The sequence below is a fragment of the Rhinoderma darwinii genome, chromosome 1, assembly GCF_050947455.1.
Source record: "Rhinoderma darwinii isolate aRhiDar2 chromosome 1, aRhiDar2.hap1, whole genome shotgun sequence".
In the NCBI taxonomy this organism is placed as follows: Eukaryota; Metazoa; Chordata; class Amphibia; order Anura; family Rhinodermatidae; genus Rhinoderma; species Rhinoderma darwinii.
In genome coordinates this window covers 183,117,177-183,137,682 of record NC_134687.1, presented here as the reverse complement: position 1 = coordinate 183,137,682, position 20,506 = coordinate 183,117,177, and the positions used below count along the sequence as shown (strand labels likewise).

Here is a 20,506-nt window from a genome sequence, read left to right as displayed (position 1 = left end):
TTTCAGGGGAAAACAAATGGAAGCAAGTGTCAATATATGAATCATTTACTAGTAGTATACCTCATAGACGTCGACCTATAACTACTCACAGGCTAAATACCAAACAATGTGCACCGTCGAGAAGACACATTTCCAGGGACAGTGGTGGAGGAACCAATAACGCACATGCTTATTGGCCTGGTAAGCTAGAAATAAAAAATTATATTTGGGAGAAGTGCTTATTTGATTTGCGAGGTGTGGTTAAGGGCCTGTTCACATCAGCGTTGCCTTCCGTTGAGGGGATCCGTCGGAGGTTTCCATCGGGTTAACCCCTCAACGGAAAGGCAAATGGAAACCTTAGCTTCCGTTTGCATTACCATTGATCTCAATTGGTACGGAAACGTTGCTAATGGTTTCCGTTAGTCACCGTTGTGAACGGGTTCCATTGTTTTGACGGAATCAATAGCGCAGTCGACTGATATGAACAGGGTATAGCTCTAGTTCTAAAACCAATTTTTTTTACAAAGGCATTTCTAGACTTCTTGGGGCAATGTCCTAGTGTGTTTCTATAGAAACAGCATATATGATGTGACAAACTGCATGAAATCAGGAGCAGAGAATTAATGCTGAATATCCCATTCCAGTCCATGTTATAGCCTGTGCAAAACAGCGCAGGAAACTGAGGTCATCTCCATAATATCCTACGGATTATTTTCTACACGCAAACTGCTTCTTCTGAACTAAAACTCCCAGAGGATTTATTGCGAGCTACTCCACAAAAGGGAAAACAATCATGAAATAGATTTGTTCTAATGTTATAAAATCCTACTAGATTGCTATGTTACCACTGGTTTTGCTGGGCAACCGTATTAAAACCTGTTTGATCAGATAAATATGACGACTATCTACGGTCAATGATTTGTAGTTCATAAAGGGAATTAGTCATTAGAAAATGACATAAGGCTCAGTTCACATCTTGTTTTGCAGGCATGTCAGAGGTATATGTCAGGTGTACTCCCCAACATATGGCCATGACGTATGCTACTGTATGGCAGTGTTCACACAGAGCAGACATGCTGCGAAAAAAGTACACAGCATATCTGCGGTTACTGTATTACGCTGCAGATTTTCCACAATGAAAACCATGTCAAAGAATACTTCCGGCGTATATCTCCGACGTGCTTGACAAACAAGATGTGAACGTAGTCTTAGGCCCCATAACACGAATATGCTTTTGCGGCCGCATTCCCCCGAAAATCCACGGGTGAATTGCGGCCCCATTCATTTCAATGGGCCCATGCACACGACCGTGGCTTCCACGGTCCGTGCATGGCCCAGGAGCCTGGACCGTAAAAAGAACTGACATGTCTTATTACAGCTGTGTTTTGCGGTCCAGGCTCATAGAAAATAATGCACGCAGCCATGTGCACGGCTCGCGATTTGCGGGCGGCTCACGGGTGACACTCCGCGGCCGGCCGACCCGAAAATCACAGCCGTGCACATGGCAACGGTCGTGTGCATTAGGCCTTACTTAACCACTTCCGGACCGCCCATAGACTATAAACGTCCGGGCGGTCCGCAATTAACTCTTCAGGGCCATTCCAGAACATTCTGCAGAGTTAGCAGGTTTGCCGCTCCCCGGCGGCATTTAGCTCCGTGATGCAGCTGTCTAGACAGCTGTATCATGGAACTTTAAGGGTATGTGCACACGATAACGTCAATTACGGCTGAAATTGCGGAGCTGTTTTCAGGAGAAAACAGCTCCTGCATTTCAGACGTAATTGCTCGTACTCGTGTTTTGCGAGGCGTCAATTACAGTCGTAATTTGGAGCTGTTCTTCATTGGATTCAATGAAAAACGGCTCCAATTACGTCCCAAGAAGTGTCCAGCACTTCTTTGACGAGGCTGTCATTTTCCGCGCCGTCTTTTGACAGCGACGAGTAAAATTACAGGTCGTCGGCACAGTACATCGGCAAACCCATTGAAATGAATGGGCAGATGTTTGCCGACGTATTGGAGCCGTGTTTTCAGGCGTAATTCGAGGCGCAAAACGTTTACGCCTGAAAATAGGTCATGTGAACCCAGCCTAACACTCAGCGTGGTCTCCGGTCATGTGATCATTGTGACAACCTGTCACAACGATCACATTGCTCATAACAGCAGCGTTTACGCACCGACTGTGAGGAGCTCTGTGATACAGTTGTCTAGAGACAGCTGATATCACTGAGCTTTCACCCAGAGAGAACAATCAGTGTGGTCTCCAGGCATTTGATCGCTGTGACAGCATGTCACAGCGATCACATTGCTCCTCCCAGCAGCGCTTGCGCGCCGACGGTAAGGAGCTCAGTTATGTGAACTCTGTGACAGCCTCTCACAGCGATCACATGCGTGCCGACGGTAAGGAGCTCAGTTATGTGAACGCTGTGACAGCCTGTCACAGCGATCACATGCGTGCCAACGGTAAGGAGCTCCATGATACAGAAGTCTAGAGACCGCTGTATCACCGAGCTTCAGAGTGGTCTCTGGTCAGGTGATCGCTGTGACAGCCTGTCACAGTGATCACCAGTTGCATATTCTCCCTCTCTGGCAGACTGCCAGAAAGGGAGAAGAATAATGTAATGTTAAAAAAAAAAAAAAAAAAAAGGAAGAACCACACACACATTTTCTTTATAAATAAATTTGTCTACACGGCGAGTTTGGCCACGCACGACACAGGTCGACCGGCCAAAGATCGCTATGTTCTATAGCCTACATTGCATGTAATAAAAGTCAATGTGGTTGTGTCGCAACACGCAAGTTGCCACAACATGACAGTTGCAAGAAATCCAAACTGTCGTGTCGCAGTTACTTGCAGGTCGCAACGCAACCACTTTGACTGTCATTACTTGGTGTAGGATATGGGACATAGCTATCTTTGGTCGGATGACCTCTGTCGTGGCCAAAGTCACCATATAACTCACACAGAGTATTTTGCAGGCAGAAAAAAATCTGCCACAAAATTCCTGAAGGAATTTTGAGGCAGATTTTGACCTGCCTGCTCTTTTTTGCCGTGTTTTTCGCCCGAGGCCATTGAGGACCCCATGCGTGAAGCGCTTTTTCTGCCTCCCAGCCACCCAGGAAAAAATAACAATTTTAGCCGTATATTGGCTCAGATTCCGACGTGGTTTCCACGTCAAAATAAGCGCCACAAAACTCTGTGTGAACTGGGCCTTATGCCTGATTCACACAAGAGCTGCGCATCCGTGCTCAGCGCTGCGGGATGCGATGTTACGCATCCACCATAGTTGAGAGTCTATGGAGGGATGCGTGATGTGTGAAAAGAACGGACATGTCCTATTTTCACACGGTCCATTGAAACAACGGCTGTGTGAACGGACACATTGAATTACATAGGTCCATGGGACGGCCGTGGAAACACGGATGTTTAACACGTTCGTGTGAATCAGGCCTTATGGTGACGTTAGATGTGGTGGATTCATTGTAAATTTTACCTGCGGCTTTGCAAGCGGATTACAGTACAAGGCAAGTACGTGAGATTTTACAAAACTCATCTGAATGCTGCAGACATTTTACACGGCAGATTTTCTAATCTTTGATATGTCGTTAAATTCCACAAAATAATCATTTTTTGGGGTGTCAAAGGGGTTTTCCAGTCCACAAAAATCGATGGCCTATCCTCAGGATAAGCCATCAATATCTGATCAGTGGTGGCCCGTCTCCCCGCAGCCCCGCCGATCAGCGGTTTTGAAGAGGCCGCGATGCTCATACGATCGTCGCTTCCCCTTCATTTCCTTTACTGCTCACACTGTGAATCGCGGACACACTGTAGCGGCGGTTCACAGTATTAGGGCGGATTTACACGAACGTGCTATACGTCCGTGCAACCCGCGTGGTTTTCCCTTTTGTGGAGCAGTGCAGACTGTCCGTGAGTTTTGCGCAGCGTGAGTCCGCTGCGTAAAACTCACGACATGTTCTATATTTCAGCGTTCACAGGGAAGCACTTCCGTGGGACGCGCGTTATTCGCGCAACAGCAGTAAAAGAATGAATGTAAACAGAAAAGCAGCCGCGCATCCATATGAACATGACACACGGAGCTGTCACTCACCTGCCACGCGCGCAAAACGCACATGCACGTGTAAATCCGCCCTCACAGTATACACTTCAATGGGAGAAAGCTGTAACACTGTGAACCACCGCTACAAGTGTGTATGCGATTCACAGTGTGAGCAGTAAAGGAAATGGAGGGGAAGCAGCGCTCGTACAAGCACGGTGGCCCCATCAAAACAGCCGATCGACGGGGGTGCCGGGTGTCGGTCCCTGACCGATCAGATATTGATGGCCTATCCTGAGGATAGGCCATCAGTTTTTGTGGACTGGAAACGTCACAACATCTGTAATGGTCGTATGGTGTCAGCGAACCAGCTTTGGAAATTTTTTTCTAAAAGCCAGTTTTGCGCACCATTCATTGTAGGCACCACCTTGCGCCCAGCGTGTAAGAAATGCACACATATTTGGCATAGTTGAAGTCGGCAGAAGTTGCCAAATATGCATTCATGTGTGTTTACCCAGTGGCATGCACCAGATATTTTAACAAAAAATAAAAAAAAACACCTAAAAATCACACACACACTTTTTCCAACTTTTTTTTCCGTTTTTCCTTCCATATTTTTTTAAAAATTAAATATATCTATTCTTTTTTTTTTACACAATATGGAAGCCTAATATGTTCTGGAAAAAAAAAAAAAAAAGACCAAATACATGTAGGTTGGAAAAATAATAGAAAAACAATTTGCTTTTAAATTGGCACATGGCTAAAACTTAAAAATTGGCCTGGTCAGGAAGGGGGGGGGGGTAAAGTTCCTGGTCCGGTAGTGGTTAAATTAGGTTTTTATAAAAAAATATATATTTATTGTTGTCATAAGCTTGTACTTGTTACTACTGATTTGATTAATTGCAGTAACATAATATTGTCTAAAAGGGAAATATGGTCAGAATATGAATGGGGCTGTCTTGCAGTTCCTGCCCAGCGGCTGGGAGCGCCACTTTCCAGGAAAATACAGAGAAGGAGCAGCATCACTTAGCTAAATTTGAAGCATCATTCTAAGTATTGTGGGGGTCGAGGCAGTTGATCCCCCACGGCCGATTTGCAGCCGTGCCGACCCATTTTCACAGATCCCTCATAGACTCGAGTCTATTAAGGGATCCGGGAAAACGGGCAAAAATAGGACAGATCCAATTTTTTCACGGGCCGTTCACACGGTCAGTTAAAAAAACGGCAGTGTGAATAACCCCAGAGACGTGCATGGATTTTAATGCAGCCGTGCAACGGTGGTTAAAACAGCAGATGTCACACGGCTGATTATCCCTGTCGTGTGAATAAGCCCGAAGGGTATATTAACATCAGTAATTTTTGCTGCAGTCTTTACAAAAATGGTACGGTTTTGTTGCAATTACAAAAATCACAATAAACCTGCAGCAAAAATTTAAAAAAATACACCCTAAGGCCTTATTTACACGAGCGTGGCGAATCTCGAACGTGAAAAACTGCAGTTTTTCACGTCCGAGGTGCATCCGTGCTCAGCGCTGCGGGATGCGATGTCTCGCATCCCCCATAGATGAGTCTATGGAGGGATGCGTGATGCGTGAAAAGATAGTTCATGTCCTATTTTCCCACGGACCCTTCACACAGTCCGTTGAAACAACGGCTGTGTGAACGGCCACATTCAATTACATAGATCCGTGTGAATTAGGCCTTAGTGTACGTTCACACGAAAATTCTGCCTCAAATTTCCGTCTGGAATTTTGAGGCAGATTTTGATCTGCCTGCACGCCGTTTGTCGTGTTTTTCGCGCCGTTATTTGCCCGCGGCCATTGAGCGCCGTGGGCAAAAAAGGCAGCGAAATACGCTTTCTTTGCCTCCCATTGATGTCAATGGGAGGTCAGAGACGTAAACGACTGAAGATAGAGAATGTCGCTTCTTTTTCCCGCAATACGGTTTTTCCGCTCGTGGGAAAAAACCGCCTCCGCCTCCCATTGAAATCAATGGGAGGCATTTTCGGCTGTTTTTGGGCGCATTTTCCGACTCAGTTTTTTGATGCGGAAACTCTGTGTGAACTGGCCCTAAGGCTTCGTTCTGGCTTTCCGTCAAAACAGAACCCTGACAAACAAATGGAAACCATAGGTTTCCGTTTGCATCACCATTGATTTCAATGGTGACGGAACCCTTGCGAAACCGTTTCCATTTGTTTGTCAGCGTTCTTTTCTAAAGGGATTCTCCGACGGAACGCCTGAACGGAGCCCTGACGCAGATGTGAACAAAGCCTAAGGCCTTATTCACACGAACGTGTTATACGTCCGTGATACGCGCGTGATTTTCACGCGCGTCGCACGGACCTATGTTAGTGAATGGAACCGTTCAGACGGTTAGTGATTTTTACGCAGCGTGTGTCTGCTGCGTAAAACTCACGACATGTCCTATACTTGCCCGTGTTTCGCGCAGCACGCACCCATTGAAGTTAATGGGTGCGTGCAAATCGCGCACGGCACACGGAAGCACTTCCGGGTGACGCGTGTGATTCGCGCTACAGCTGGTAAAGAAGAGAAGGGAAACATACAATCCCCTCCTTCTTTACTGTGTCGTCACATAAAAAGGGAGCGTCATAATGATGCCGGCTGCGCGAAAATCACGCAGCCACGCACCATATACACGTCACACTTAACTGTTGCGCGCGCAAAAACGGACACGTTCATGTGAATAAGGCCCAAGTATGATTTTTATACAGACCTCACAAGCACAGGTGAGCAGATATGTACAAGGCCCTACACACACCATGTTTAGTAATATAAAGTGGAGTACACTTTATTCTTTTTCTTATTAAAAAAAACAAAAAACTGCTCTACTGAATGCAAAAAAATTATCTCAAATATTCCAACTTACAGTAGGTAAATACAGTTGCATATGTCTGACATTTACTTTCATTGTAAACGCATGTAGGATACACTTTTTAATATTGTCAAGATACACAATCCAGATGTTGAAGGTGCGCCAAAAAGACAGCCTTTTGACATGTTTGGCCCATAGAAATCTTGGATATGTTTTTTTACTAACCAAAATACATTTCTGTAAATGTCACTTTTCCTAAAAAGCCGGCATCCCTCAAGGGGTTATCATTATTCCTCGACTGGAAATTTTCTGGAGATTATAGATTGCAAGCTAGGGAAGGTAAAATATTAATGGCAGCTGATTTGCTGGTTGTCCATTCAATCACCATCACTTTGTCACACACACGGTTTGCATTCAGGATTTCACAAGTGCCATTGTGGATTAAAATGACAAAACAGGTAACAAAAAATAAATGACCTGGTGTAATGTTCACACGGAGTTTTTTGCAGGCGGAAATTGTGCCTCAAAATTCCGTTTGGCAGTTTGAGGCAGATTTTCCTCTCTCTGCACGCCGATTTTCGCTGCGTTTTTCGCCCGCAGCCATTGAGCACCGTGGGCATAAAACGCCGCGAACTACGCTTTCTCTGCCTCCCATTGATGTCAATGGGAGGTCAGAGGTGTAAACACCCGAAGGTAGGGCATGTCCCTTCTTTCTCCCGCGAGACGGTTTTACATGCTCGCGGGAAAAAAAATGCCTCCGCCTCCCATTGAAATCAGGCAGTTTTTGACGAGTTTTGCGGCGGGGTTTCCGCGTCAAAAAACTCGTCAAAAAACTGTGTGAACATAGCGGGTTTACTGATTCTTTGAATGAAAAGGAAGCATGATATTCATATACAGTATTTATCAGATTAATGGTTGTTCATGTGCATTTTATATTCATCTGCGCAGTCCTGGGTTTTCACACAAACTTTATATAGAATACAAATAAGGCTATAGTTAGATTCAGCGACCGGAGAGCCTGCTTGTTGACAGTTTGGGGGGAGGTTTTTTTCTACACTGCAATGGGTAAAAACGAAGTGAAATATAGGTGATAACAACAAAGGTAACGAAGGTATTTACAAATGGCACTTTATTAACCCCTTCAGGACCAAGCTCATTTTGGCCTTCAGGACCAGACCCATTTTTTCAAATCTGACATATTTCACTTTATTGGTAATAACTCCGGAATGCTTTTACCTATCAAAGCGATTCTGAGATTGTTTTCTCGTGACACATTGGACTTTATGATAGTGGAAAAATGTGGTCGATAAATTCAATATTTACCAGTGAAAAACACCAAAACTTTGTGAAAAATTGCAAAAATTAGCATTTTTCTAAATGTAAATGTATCTGCTTGTAAGACAGGCAGTTATACCACTCAAAATTGTTGCTAATTAATATCCTCCATATGTCTACTTTAGATTGGCATCGTTTTTTGAACGTCCTTTTATTTTTCTATGATGTCACAAGGCTTAGAACTTTAGCAGCAACTTCTCACATTTTCAAGAAAATTTCAAAAGGCTATTTTTACAGGGGCCAGTTCAGTTGTGAAGCGGCTTTTAGGGCCTTATATATTAGAAACCCCCAAAAAGTCACCCCATTTTAAAAACTTCACCCCTCAAAGTATTCAAAACAGCATTTAGAAAGTTTCTTAACCCTTTAAACGTTTCACAGGAATTAAAGCAAAGTAGAGGTGAAATGTACAAATTTCATTTTTTTTTTGCAGAAATTCATTTTGAATCTATTTTTTTTGTAACACAGAAGTTTTTACCAGAGAAATGCAACTCAATATTTATTGCCCAGATTCTGCAGTTTTTAGAAATATCCCACATGTGGCCCTAGTGCGGTAATGGACTGAAGCACCGGCCTCGGAAGCAAAGGAGCACCTTGTGGATTTTGGGCCTCCTTTTTATTAGAAAATATTTTAGGCACCATGTCAGGTTTCAAGGGCTCTTTCGGTGCCAAAACAGTGGAAATCCACCAAAAGTGACCCCATTTGGGAAACTACACCCCTTGAGGAAATTATCTAGGGGTATAGTGAGCATTTTGACCCCGCAGGTTTTTTGCAGAAATTATTGGAAGTAGGCCGAGAAAATGAAAATCGTCATTCTTTCAAAGATAATGTAAGTTTAGCTAATTTTTTCTAATTTCCACGAGGACTAAAGGAGAAAAAGCACCACAACGTTTGTAAAGCAATTTCTTCCGAGTAAAACAATACCCCACATGTGGTTATAAACGGATGTTTGGACACACGGCAGAGCTTAGAAGGGAAAGAGCGCTATTTGGCTTTTGGAGCTCAAATTTAGCAGGAATGATTTGCGGAGGCCATGTCGCATTTGCAAAGCCCCTGAGGGACCAAAACAGTGAAAACGCCAAAAAAGTTACTCCCTTCAGAAAACTACACCCCTTGAGGAATCCATCTAGGGGTGTAGTGAGAATTTTGCCCCCACAGGTGTTTCATAGATTTTATTAGAATTGGGCAGTGAAAATAAAAAAAAATCCTTTTTCTTCAATAAGACGTAGCTTTAGCTCCAAATTTTTAATTTTCTCAACAAATAAAGGAAAAAAAGAACCTCAACATTTGTAAAGCAACTTCTCTGGAGTACGGCAATACCCCACATGTGGTCATAAAATGCTGTTTGGTCACACGGCAGGGCTCAGAAGGGAAGGAGCGCCATTTGCTTTTGGTGTACAGATTTTGCTGCATTTGGTTTCTGGTCGCTATGTTGCATTTGCAAAGTCCCTGTGGAACCAAAACAGTGGATCCACCCCAGAAGTGACCCCATTTTGGAAACAACACCCTCAAGGTATTCACCTAGGGGTGTAGTGAGCATGTTAACCCCACAGGTGTTTTGCAGAAATTCGTGTGCACACGATGTGGGAGAATGAAAATGGGAATTTTTCCTTAGATACGCCAATATGTGGTACCCAGCTTGTGCCACCATAACAAGACAGCTCTCAATTATTATGCGGTGTTTCCCTGTTTTAGAATCACCCTACATGTGGCCCTAATCTTTTGCCTGGACATTCGACAGGGCTCAGGAGTGAAAGAGTACCGTGTAAAATTGAGACTTAATTTGGCGACAAAGTATTGGTTCACAATTGCAGAGGCTTTGATGTGAAATAATAAAAGAAACCCCTGAGAAGTGACCCCATTTTCGAAACTGCACCCCTCAAGGCATTTATTAAGAGGTGTAGTGAGCATTTTCACCCCACGTGTCTTTTCCATAAATGATTGCGCTGCGGAAGGTACAAATTAAAATTTTTCCCTAGATATGCCAATTCAGCGTCAAATATGACGTGCCCAGCTTGTGACACTTTTTTTTTTATATACAGCGTTCACCGTACGTTATAAACTACATGTTACCTTTATTCTGCGGGTCAGTACGATTCCGGTGATACCAAATTTATAGAACATTTTTATAACTTTTTGCACAATAAAATAACTTTTGGAAAGAGAATGTATTTTTTCTGTCGCCAAGTTGTGAGAGCCATAACTTAAAGAGGCTCTGTCACCAGATTTTGCAACCCCTATCTGCTATTGCAGCAGATAGGCGCTGCAATATAGATTACAGTAACGTTTTTATTTTTTAAAAACGAGCATTTTTGGCCAAGTTATGACCATTTTTGTATTTATGCAAATGAGGCTTGCAAAAGTCCAAGTGGGCGTGTTTAAAGTAAAAGTCCAAGTGGGCGTGTATTATGTGCGGACATCGGGGCGTTTTTACTACTTTTACTAGCTGGGCGTTCTGACGAGAAGTATCATCCACTTCTCTTCAGAACGCCCAGCTTCTGGCAGTGCAGACACAGCCGTGTTCTCGAGAGATCACGCTGTGTCGTCACTCACAAGTCCTGCATCGTGTCGGACGAGCGAGGACACATCGGCACCAGAGGCTACAGTTGATTCTGCAGCAGCATCAGCGTTTGCAGGTAAGTCGATGTAGCTACTTACCTGCAAACGCTGATGCTGATGCTGCTGCAGAATCAACTGTAGCCTCTGGTGCCGATGTGGCCGACACGATGCAGGACCTGTGAGTGACGACACAGCGTGATCTCTCGAGAACACGGCTGTGTCTGCACTGCCAGAAGCTGGGCGTTCTGAAGAGAAGTGGATGATACTTCTCGTCAGAACGCCCAGCTAGTAAAAGTAGTAAAAACGCCCCGATGTACGCACATAATACACGCCCACTTGGACTTTTGCAAGCCTCATTTGCATAAATACAAAAATGGTCATAACTTGGCCAAAAATGCTCGTTTTTTTAAAATAAAAACGTTACTGTAATCTACATTGCAGCGCCTATCTGCTGCAATAGCAGATAGGGGTTGCAAAATCTGGTGACAGAGCCTCTTTAAATTTTTTCGTCGATGGAGCGGTGTGAGGGTTTGTTTTTTGCGAGACGAGGTATAGATTTTTTAGGTACCATTTTTGGATACATGCGACTTTTTGATCACTTTTTATTTCAATTTCAATTTTTGGAAGACAGTGACCAAAAAAACAGTAATTATTGCAGCGTTTTTGAGGGTTTTTTTTAGGGCGTTCACTGCGCTGGATAAATAACATAATATTTTTATAGTTCAGGTCATTACTCGCTGCGATACCAAATATGTATGGCTTTATTATTTTTTTCTATAATAAAATGACTTGATAAGTGAAAAAGGGCCATTGTGTTTTGTGTTATTATTTGAAACTTTTATTGTATGTTTTACAACTTTTATTTTTACTTTTTTTACACTTTTCTTTAGTCCCACTAGGGGACTTGAATGTCCAACTGTTTGTTTGATGTTCTAATACATTGCACTACCTATGTAGCGCAATGTATTAGAACTGTCAGTTGTTCACTGACAGCAAGCCGATCAGGCTCCGCCTCTGGGCGGGGCCTAATCAGCTTACGTAATGGCAGACAGGAGTCCATTGTTAGGGCTCCTGTTGCCATAGTAACAGTCGCCAGCCTTGCAATCGCATGGCAAGGCTGCCGATTTTCTACAAACCTCTAGGATGCAGCGATCACAATGGATCGCTGCATCGAAGGGGTTAATGCCAGGAATCGGAGCTAGCTATACAGCGGACACCCACTGCTGATGACGCCGGCTCAGCTTCTGAGCCGGAAGCTGAGCCGGCGCCATCTTGCCGATGGTACCGGAAGCCTCCTGGGCCCCGCCGACGACGGGGCGTAGGAGTATTCCGTTACTGGCGGACCGGGAGGTAAGCATTAGCCCTCCGATCGCCTTTGCAGCCACCGACAAACCAGCGATCACGTTGCTGGGGTGCCGGTGGCTATAAACTCCTCACATGCTGCGATCTCTATTGAACGCAGCATGTGAGGGGTTAATCGGTCGGATCGGAGGCTAGCTCCGGTCCTGGCCGATACCTCAGGGTGCCAGCTGTAACATACAGCTGTCACCCGGCGGTGATGTCGCTGGCTCAGCTCCTGAGCCAGCTTCATCTCCATGACGTACAGTAACGTGAAAATGCGGTAAGACACCAGTTTTCTTGACGTTACTGTACGTGATCCGGCGGGAAGGGGTTAAAGGAGTTGCCCAGGATAAAAAAAAACAAAAAACATGACCGTTTTTGTCCAAATGATACCATGATATACTAGTCCTTCTCAATGAATTTGAATATCATCAAAAAGTTAATTTATTTCAGTAATTCAATTCAAAAAGTGAAACTCATATTATAAAGATTCATTACACACAGAGGGATCTATTTCCAGCATTTTTTTCTTTTAATGTTGACGATTATGACTTCGGGTATGTTCACACGCAAACTCAAAAACGTCTGAATATACGGAGCTGTTTTCAAGGGAAAACAGCTCCTGATTTTCAGACCTTTTTTTTGAGCCACTCGCGATTTTCGCAGTGTTTTTTGCGGCGTTTTTGGAGCAGTCTTCAATAGAGTCAATGAAAAACGGCTCCAAAAACGTCCCAAAAAGTGACCTGCACTTCTATTTCACGGCCGTTTTTTTTACGCGGCCGTTTTGAAAAACGGCTGAGTAAAAAAAAAACGGCCCATCGGCACAGAACGCCGTTTTTCCCATTGATATCAATGGGCAGATGTTTGGAGGCTTTCTGCTTCCGATTTTTCGGGCGTTTACGGCCGTGTGAACATACCCTAACAGTTAATGAAAACCCGAAATTTAGTGTCTCAGGAAATTTGAATATTATATAAGCCCAATTTCAAAAATTATTTTTAATACTGAGATGTTGGCCTACTGAAAAGTATGTACAGTATATGCACTCAATACTTGGTCGGGGCTCCTGTTGCAGGAATTACTGCATCAATGCGGCGTGGCATGGAGGCGATCAGCCTGTGGCACTGCTGAGGTGTTATGGAAGCCCAGGTTGCTTTGATAGCGGCCTTCAGCTGATCTGCATTGATGGGTCTGGTGTCATCTTCCTCTTGACAATATCCCATAGATTCTCTATGGGGTTTAGGTCAGGCGAGTTTGCTGGCCAATCAAGCACAGTGATACTGTGGTTATTAAACCAGGTATTGGTATTTTTGGCAGTGTGGGCAGGTGCCAAGTCCTGCTGGAAAATGAAATCAGCATCTCCATAAAGCTTGTCAGCAGAGGGAAGCATGAAGTGCTCTAAAATTTTCTTGGTAGACGGCTGCGTTCACTCTGGACTTGATATAACACAGTGGACCAACACCAGCAGATGACATGGCTCCCCAAACCATCACTGACTGGAAACTTCACACTGGACCGCAAGCAACTTGGATTGATGCCTCTCCACTCTTCCTCCGGACTCTGGGACCGTGATTTCCAAATGAAATGCAAAATTTACTTTCATCTGAAAACAGGACTTTGGACCACTGAGCAGCAGACCAGTCCATGTAAAGGCTTAGGAAACCTTTGCAGGTGTTTTGTGTTGATTTGCTGATTAGAGTGACACCATGAGTCTACAATCTTCAACTTTTACCCAATATTCTAGTTTTCTGAGCCACTCAATTTTGGGTTTTCATGAACTGTTAGCCATAATCATAAACATTAAAAGAAAAAAAACATGCTGTAAATAGATCACTCTGTGTGTAATGAATCTATATAATAGGAGTTTCACTTTTTGAATTGAATAACTAAAATAAATTAACTTTTTTATGATATTCTAATTCATTGAGAAGGACTAGTAGATGATATCAAAAAGACACACTTGGCATCTACCAGGTCCATAGGGGTCTAGGTACCCATACAGCTTATAGGCCAGGAGCATTTCCAGGTACATATGCTGAACGTACATACCAAATGCGGTGTGAACATAGCCTTACTGGTATAGTTATACATTTTGTCTGACATTATACCACTTTCAAATGTCAGATTATGCAACTTGAGGTACTTCATGCTTTATACAGCACAAGTAGCCTTAGGCCTTATTCACAGGAATGGGTTAAACGTCCGTTGAAACAACGGCTGCCACACGGAGCTATATAATTCAATGTGGCCGTTCACACGGCTGTTTCAACGGACCGTGTGAAGGGTCCGTGAGAAAATAGGACATGTCCTATTTTTTCACACTTCACGCATCCCTTTATAGACTCTAGTCTATGGGGGATGTGTGATCTCGCATCCCGCAGTGCAGAGCACGGATGAACCGCGGACGGAACTAGGGTTGGGCAATTAATCGAAAAATAACCGAAACCAAAATTAAGCGCAATTAATCAACGTCATCTTGTGCATTTCGGTTTCTTCAATATTTTTTTTTCCCCGGTTTCAACTGTATCTGCGTCCCCAGTTATAGGGGCAGTTATAGAGGCATTATACAGTGTAGAGGCAGCTATGGGGGCATTATACTGTGTGGGGGCAGCTATGTGGGCAATATACTGTGTGGAGGGCAGCTATGGGGGCAATATACTGTGTGGAGGGCAGCTATGGGGGAAAATATACTGTGTGGAGGGCAGTTAAAGGGGCATTATACTGTGTGGGGGCATTATTTGTGGGGCAGCTATGGGGTATTATACGGTGTTTGGAGCACTGTGGGGCAATACGCTGTGTGTGAGCAGTGTCAAGGGGTATGTTATGTTATGTACAGTAGTTTACAGCAGGCTTGGGTTAAGTATTAATTCAATGGTGTAGCATGCAAATAGGGTTGTGGCCACAATAAGCGTTCATTAATCGTAATCGAGGTTATATGTTCACTTAATCGTGATTTTAATTTAGGTCATAAATCGCCCAGCCCTTTTAGGAACACTAGGCAAAAACACTGCCGATTTTCCGCAACGGATTCACTGCTGATTTTTACAGTAGCAGCAGTATAGGTGAGATTTGAATAAATCTCCTCCACATTACGCGTAAAAAAATCTGCTGAAAAAACATTCGTAAATTGACCTGCGGTGCAGTTTTTAATCCACAGCATGTCAATTTATGCTACGGAATTGCTACTCTTCTGTTGCAGGTTTTCCCCATTGAATTCAATAGGGAGTTAAAAGCCACAAAGTCGCTATGTGTTGCGATTTTAGTAGCGTTAACGCAAAAATCGCAAGTGAGGAAAAAAAACAACTATTTTTGTATTCAAAATGAATGAAAAAAGCTTGAACTTACCCCTGACCGAAGTCCTAGCGACGCGATCCTCTATTCTGAGTGCAGCAAGGCCTCCTGGGATGACGTTTCATCCCGTGTGACTGCTGCAGCCAATCAAAGGCTGCAGCGGTCATATGGACTACAGCGTCATCCCAGGAAGCCGGGCTACGCTCAGAAAAGAGGGACTCGTCGCCATGACTAAGGACGGGGTAAGTAAACTTTTTTTTTTTTATTGCTGCAGGATTGAAAAACTGCAGTATAATTTGGTATGCTTTTTTCGTAACGAATTCCCTGCGGATACCAGGACGGATACATGGTGTACTTTTACGCAGCATATCCGTCCTGCGTGCTCGTACCCCAAGGCCCTTTTCACGCAGAGTTTTTTTAGGCAGAAAAAATCTGCCTCAGAATTCCTTCAGGGCAGTACAAATGACATGAGAAATTCAAGAAACATATACACATTTCCTGAAAACTTTGTAAATTACTATACAATTTAATAAGGTAATGTAGAACTTTATATTGTTACTATGATAGAGAAGTGTATATATAACTTTAAGATTTCTATTGTATAGTTCCAGCTTGCTTAGCAGGCTCTATGCATAACTTTAGGTTTATAATTATGTCTAATTTCCACACAACTCATAAATTAATTCAGTGACTTATAAATAAATGATAACAAGTGTCTGTCACCAAGAATCGCCCCAGTTTCCTGACAGCTGCAGAAAATGTATCCTGGACTGCAGAAAACGGTTGTGGAAATCACAGGCCAAAAGCCCCCTCCATACACAATAGATTTCCGCTTCAAATCACGCTGTTCTTACTGGGCTCCACCAACAACGTACAGTATATATACTGTATATTAGTAATGGGGTGCTGTCAGAGAACCTTGAGGGTACACCATCAGGGGACATTAGATCAGCCATGTTGGATATTCACAAGCCAGTTTTTGTTGTTGTCCCCATCTGGTACAACAGCTGATACCTTTTGACTGAAAAGTTTCAGCCAAAAATAAATAATGTGTTCAGTTAAAAAAAATGTTGCAGTTTTCTGATGACTGAGTAGGATTTGATAAAAGGTATTGCACATTTTAGTGTTTTTTCGCTAAAGTTCGAAACTTCCAGAAGATTTAAAAAAAAAAAAAAAATGTTGTCCAAAAAAAAAAATCAGCTGTAAATTAGAAAAGAAGCACATCTGCGTTGTAGGCTCCGTTAGGGGCCTCCGTCAAAAATCCAGCCAAAAGTACCGGAAAACAATAGCGCAGCATTCTGGGCTATTGTTTCCGGTAAAATCATGGACACCCTGGCGGAAACCTGTCGGAACCCATTAAGGTCAATGGGTTCCGTCGGGCTTCTATGGTGTCCGTCATACAACAGAAACTGTGTTTCCGGTGTTTTTGTTGTTCTGCTCCTCTGACGGTGCAAATCGGAAACACAGACGCAGGTATGAACAGGCCCTAACCAATATAGTTTATTTACTAATTCTGCCTATGTAAAAAACCTGTGTCTACATTCTTTACATGTAGGTTATCTGTGGAGTCACATGACATAGTATCATAGTTTGTAAGGCTGAATAAAGGTATACGTCCAACCAGTTCAGCCTACTAATCTGTAATGTTGATACAGAAGAGGGAAAAACCCACAAGTGGCACAAGCAAAAATTCCTTCCCGACTCCAATATGGCAATCAGAATAAATCCCTGGATCAATGACCCATCTATAGTAATCTAGTAACTATAACCTGTAACACTATAAGGGTATGTTCACACGCAGAGTTTTCAGGCATATTTCTGGGCTAATACGCCTTGAAAAGCGCTAGCTAAACGCCTACAAACATCTGCCCATTGAATTCAGTGAAAAAAAACCGCACTTAGTTGAGACGGGGCATTTTATGCTGCTGTTTTAAAAAACAGCGCGTAAAAAGACGCCCTGTAAAAAGAAGGAGCATGTCACTTCTGGAACCGTTTTTGGAACCCTCTTTCATTGTGTCAATGGAAAAACAGCCGAAAATCAGAGGCGGTTTTCCCTTGAAAACAGCTCCGTCATTTTTCAGCCGTTTTTGATTTTGCGTGTGAACATACCCTAAGGCCGGATTCACACGAGCGTGTTCAGTCCGTGATATATGGTCCGCAGGTCGGCCTCATTTCCCGGACTGAGCACACTGCAGGGAGCTGGGCCCTTATCGTCATCTATGACGCTAGAAGTCGCTGCCTCGCTGCGTGAAAACGGTCACGTACTGAAAACATGTTTTCAGTACGGGACAGTAGTTCCGCTGAGAGGCAGTGACTCCTAGCGTCAAAGATAACGATGATGCTAGGAGCCCAGCTCCCTGCAGTGTGCTCAGTCCGGGAAATGCGGCCGACCTGCGGACCCTATATTAGTATATATATAGTAAAGGATCCCCTTCAATGCTGGTTTAGAAACCTTATTTTCTCTAGACGTAGAGGTTTCCCTAATTATCTCACTGTAAAAAAAAAAATTTCCATTTTTTGGAAACCTGACAGGTCATTTTTAACCCCTTGGCGCAGTAGCCATTTTTTGCCTTTTTATTTTAATTTTTTTTCCCCCCGCATTTCAAAAGGTCATAAGCTTTTTATTTTTCCATCGATATAACCATACGTGGGCTTGTTTTTTTACAGGACATGTTGTCGTTTTTATTGGCACTATTTAATATACCACATAATGTACTAGGTAAGGCCCCATGCACACGACTGTAAAACCGCAGACCGTAATACGGTCTACGGTTTTAAAAACCCATTCAGTTCTATTGGCAGCAGACATCTTTCCGTATCGCCACAGATGGGTGCCGGGAATTATTTAGAACTGTGCCGGGAATTATGGAGCATGTCCGTTTTTTCCTGTTTTACCGGCCGCGCTCCCATACATGACTACGGGCATGGTCGTGTGCATGGGGCCTGAGGGGTGGAACAAGAAAAAAAAAAAACCTGTTCCATCCACTGTTTTTTGGGTTTCATATTTACAGCGTTCACCGTTAAGAATGACATGTTAATTTTATTTTGCCGTTCAACATCGTTACGACGATCCCAAATTTACATCGTTTTTTTAATGTTTTACTATTTTTACAAAGAAAAACCTTTTTGTTAAAATAAAATGTATTTGTGTCGCCATATTATAAGAGCCATCACTTTATTATTTTTTTGTCCATTGAGAGGTGCGAGGACTTTTATTCTATTTTTTTGTCAACTAAGGTGACTAAATAAATAGCAATTCTGACGTTAGTTAATTTTATTTTACATGTAGGGCTCTTGAACAAGTGATCATTTGATTGCTGGTACCATACACTGTATTTCTTAGTAAGAGCATAAAGATGGCAGCCTGGGCAACTCGTGATCGCTTTATGGGGTGATGGGCTGACTTAGATGCTGTGGTCGCTATTGACCACAGTATCTAAGTGGTTAAACAGCCGAGTCAAAGTTATCTCCAGTCCCGGCCATTGCAGCGAGGTGTAGACTGTAACATACAGCCAACACCCGCTAGAACATGCTGTGTTTTAAAAAAAACTAAAACGCTGTGCATGTACGCTTTCATATTTTCCCATAGACTGCAAGTGGTTGTCCAAAACGTTTCGAATGTGCTAAAATAATAAAATTTGTAATACTCCCATGCCCCTCCTGTGTCTTAACTTTTATAGGAAGTGACAACGTCCCGTTCCATCCATGAACAGCTGTAACCAATCCCTGGTCTCCGTGTTGACGTGCCAGAAACCCCGCTGAGGCTAGTGCTTAGCCAGTCATCACTTTCTGTAAAAGTAAACAGAGCGGTGGGGACCGGGGGATATACCGAGTTAGTATTACTTATTTTGATACTTTAGCAGGTTCTCGGCTGGATTTTTAAATGAGCCGGACAATCTATTTAAAATCCGCAGCGGGGAACAAAAACATGGGAAAAAACCCCATAAAAAACGCCACTGAAAACGTGAGTAGACGCGGTGTGCAAATCCAGCCATATTAAACAGCGAACAAGAACGCACGTCCTGGTCTACAACAACAAACGCAATGATGAGCTACAGCTTCGTGATCCTGTAACCCCAGATGACCACAGAGGGCACAACCTCTATAGTGTTTATACAGTAAATTGCTTTCCCCAACACCGACAGTCTATGTGATGCTGAAAATACTAAAAAGACAAAAACATATCAATACTACAATATATAAATGTAAACAGAAAACATCCTATACTATCCCCTGGAGTGAGAGACAGAGGCAGGATTCCACATAAGAGATCAATAACTACCCCAAGTGGAGAAGAAGACAGGATAATAATGCCACTTACCCAAAAGATGACATTGAAGGCAAAGATAAAATACTTGATGCAGCAGCTGACCTCGGGACCCTTGTAATGCTTCCCAGACATTGTGCGGGTGCATGGAGGCAGATCCCCGAGCTGGGTGCGGGGGAGATCAGGACTCAAAGCCCGGGAAGGAGCCAGGTGTAAGCCGTAGTGCCAGGCCTATAGCCCTGGGACCTCCAATCACTGTGTGCTCTGCCCTGTATGATGTGTGTGCAGAGGCGCTTCACTTACAGCCTGTACAGTGGTAATGCAGTGTGCTGATAACAGTGTGTGCACGCTGGAGAGAACACATCATCCATGTATGTAGAGCGGCTGTATGGATATCTGCTGTATGGATATCTTCTGTATTGCTAGAAGCAGAATGTGCAGCCGCTCCTCGTCACTGTGTCTGTCACTTATCCATGCAGAGTGGACGTCGGTTCATGTTATGCCCTATGTGACAGCTTAATCCAACGTCCGTCCAGCCCTCCCGGGTGATGTAGAGGTTCCAGACTGATAGCAGCAGACAGAATAGCCGGCTTCCTCCAGCAGACACTCCTTCCATCCTGTCAGTTCCTCCCCTCACTGTGCCCTAGCCCCCTCCCTACATTACTATACCTCAGTGTGCAGTGGTGGGCGGCAGTGTATCATACATCCACATGTACTATCTACCACAGGATACTGTCACACAACCCTCCTCACTTCATTACTATACATGAGTATACATTGCTGGTGTATACAGTATATTATACATCAACATGTAGTATCTACCACAGGATACTGTCACACATCCCTCCTCACTT

General features: G+C 43.6%; 1 protein-coding gene across 2 annotated transcripts in view; it reads right to left on the bottom strand.

Moving 5' to 3' along the window:
• TSPAN5 (tetraspanin 5) overlaps positions 1 to 20,279 on the bottom strand; it is a 207,261-nt gene extending 186,982 nt beyond the window's left edge. For both annotated transcript variants that reach the window (XM_075860645.1, XM_075860646.1), the window contains exon 1: positions 19,707 to 20,279. In XM_075860645.1, coding sequence (XP_075716760.1) covers positions 19,707 to 19,787 — 81 coding nt within the window. In that variant the 5' untranslated portion in view covers positions 19,788 to 20,279. The remainder of the gene's footprint in view (positions 1 to 19,706) is intronic.
• Between the last annotated feature and the right edge of the window lie 227 nt (positions 20,280 to 20,506).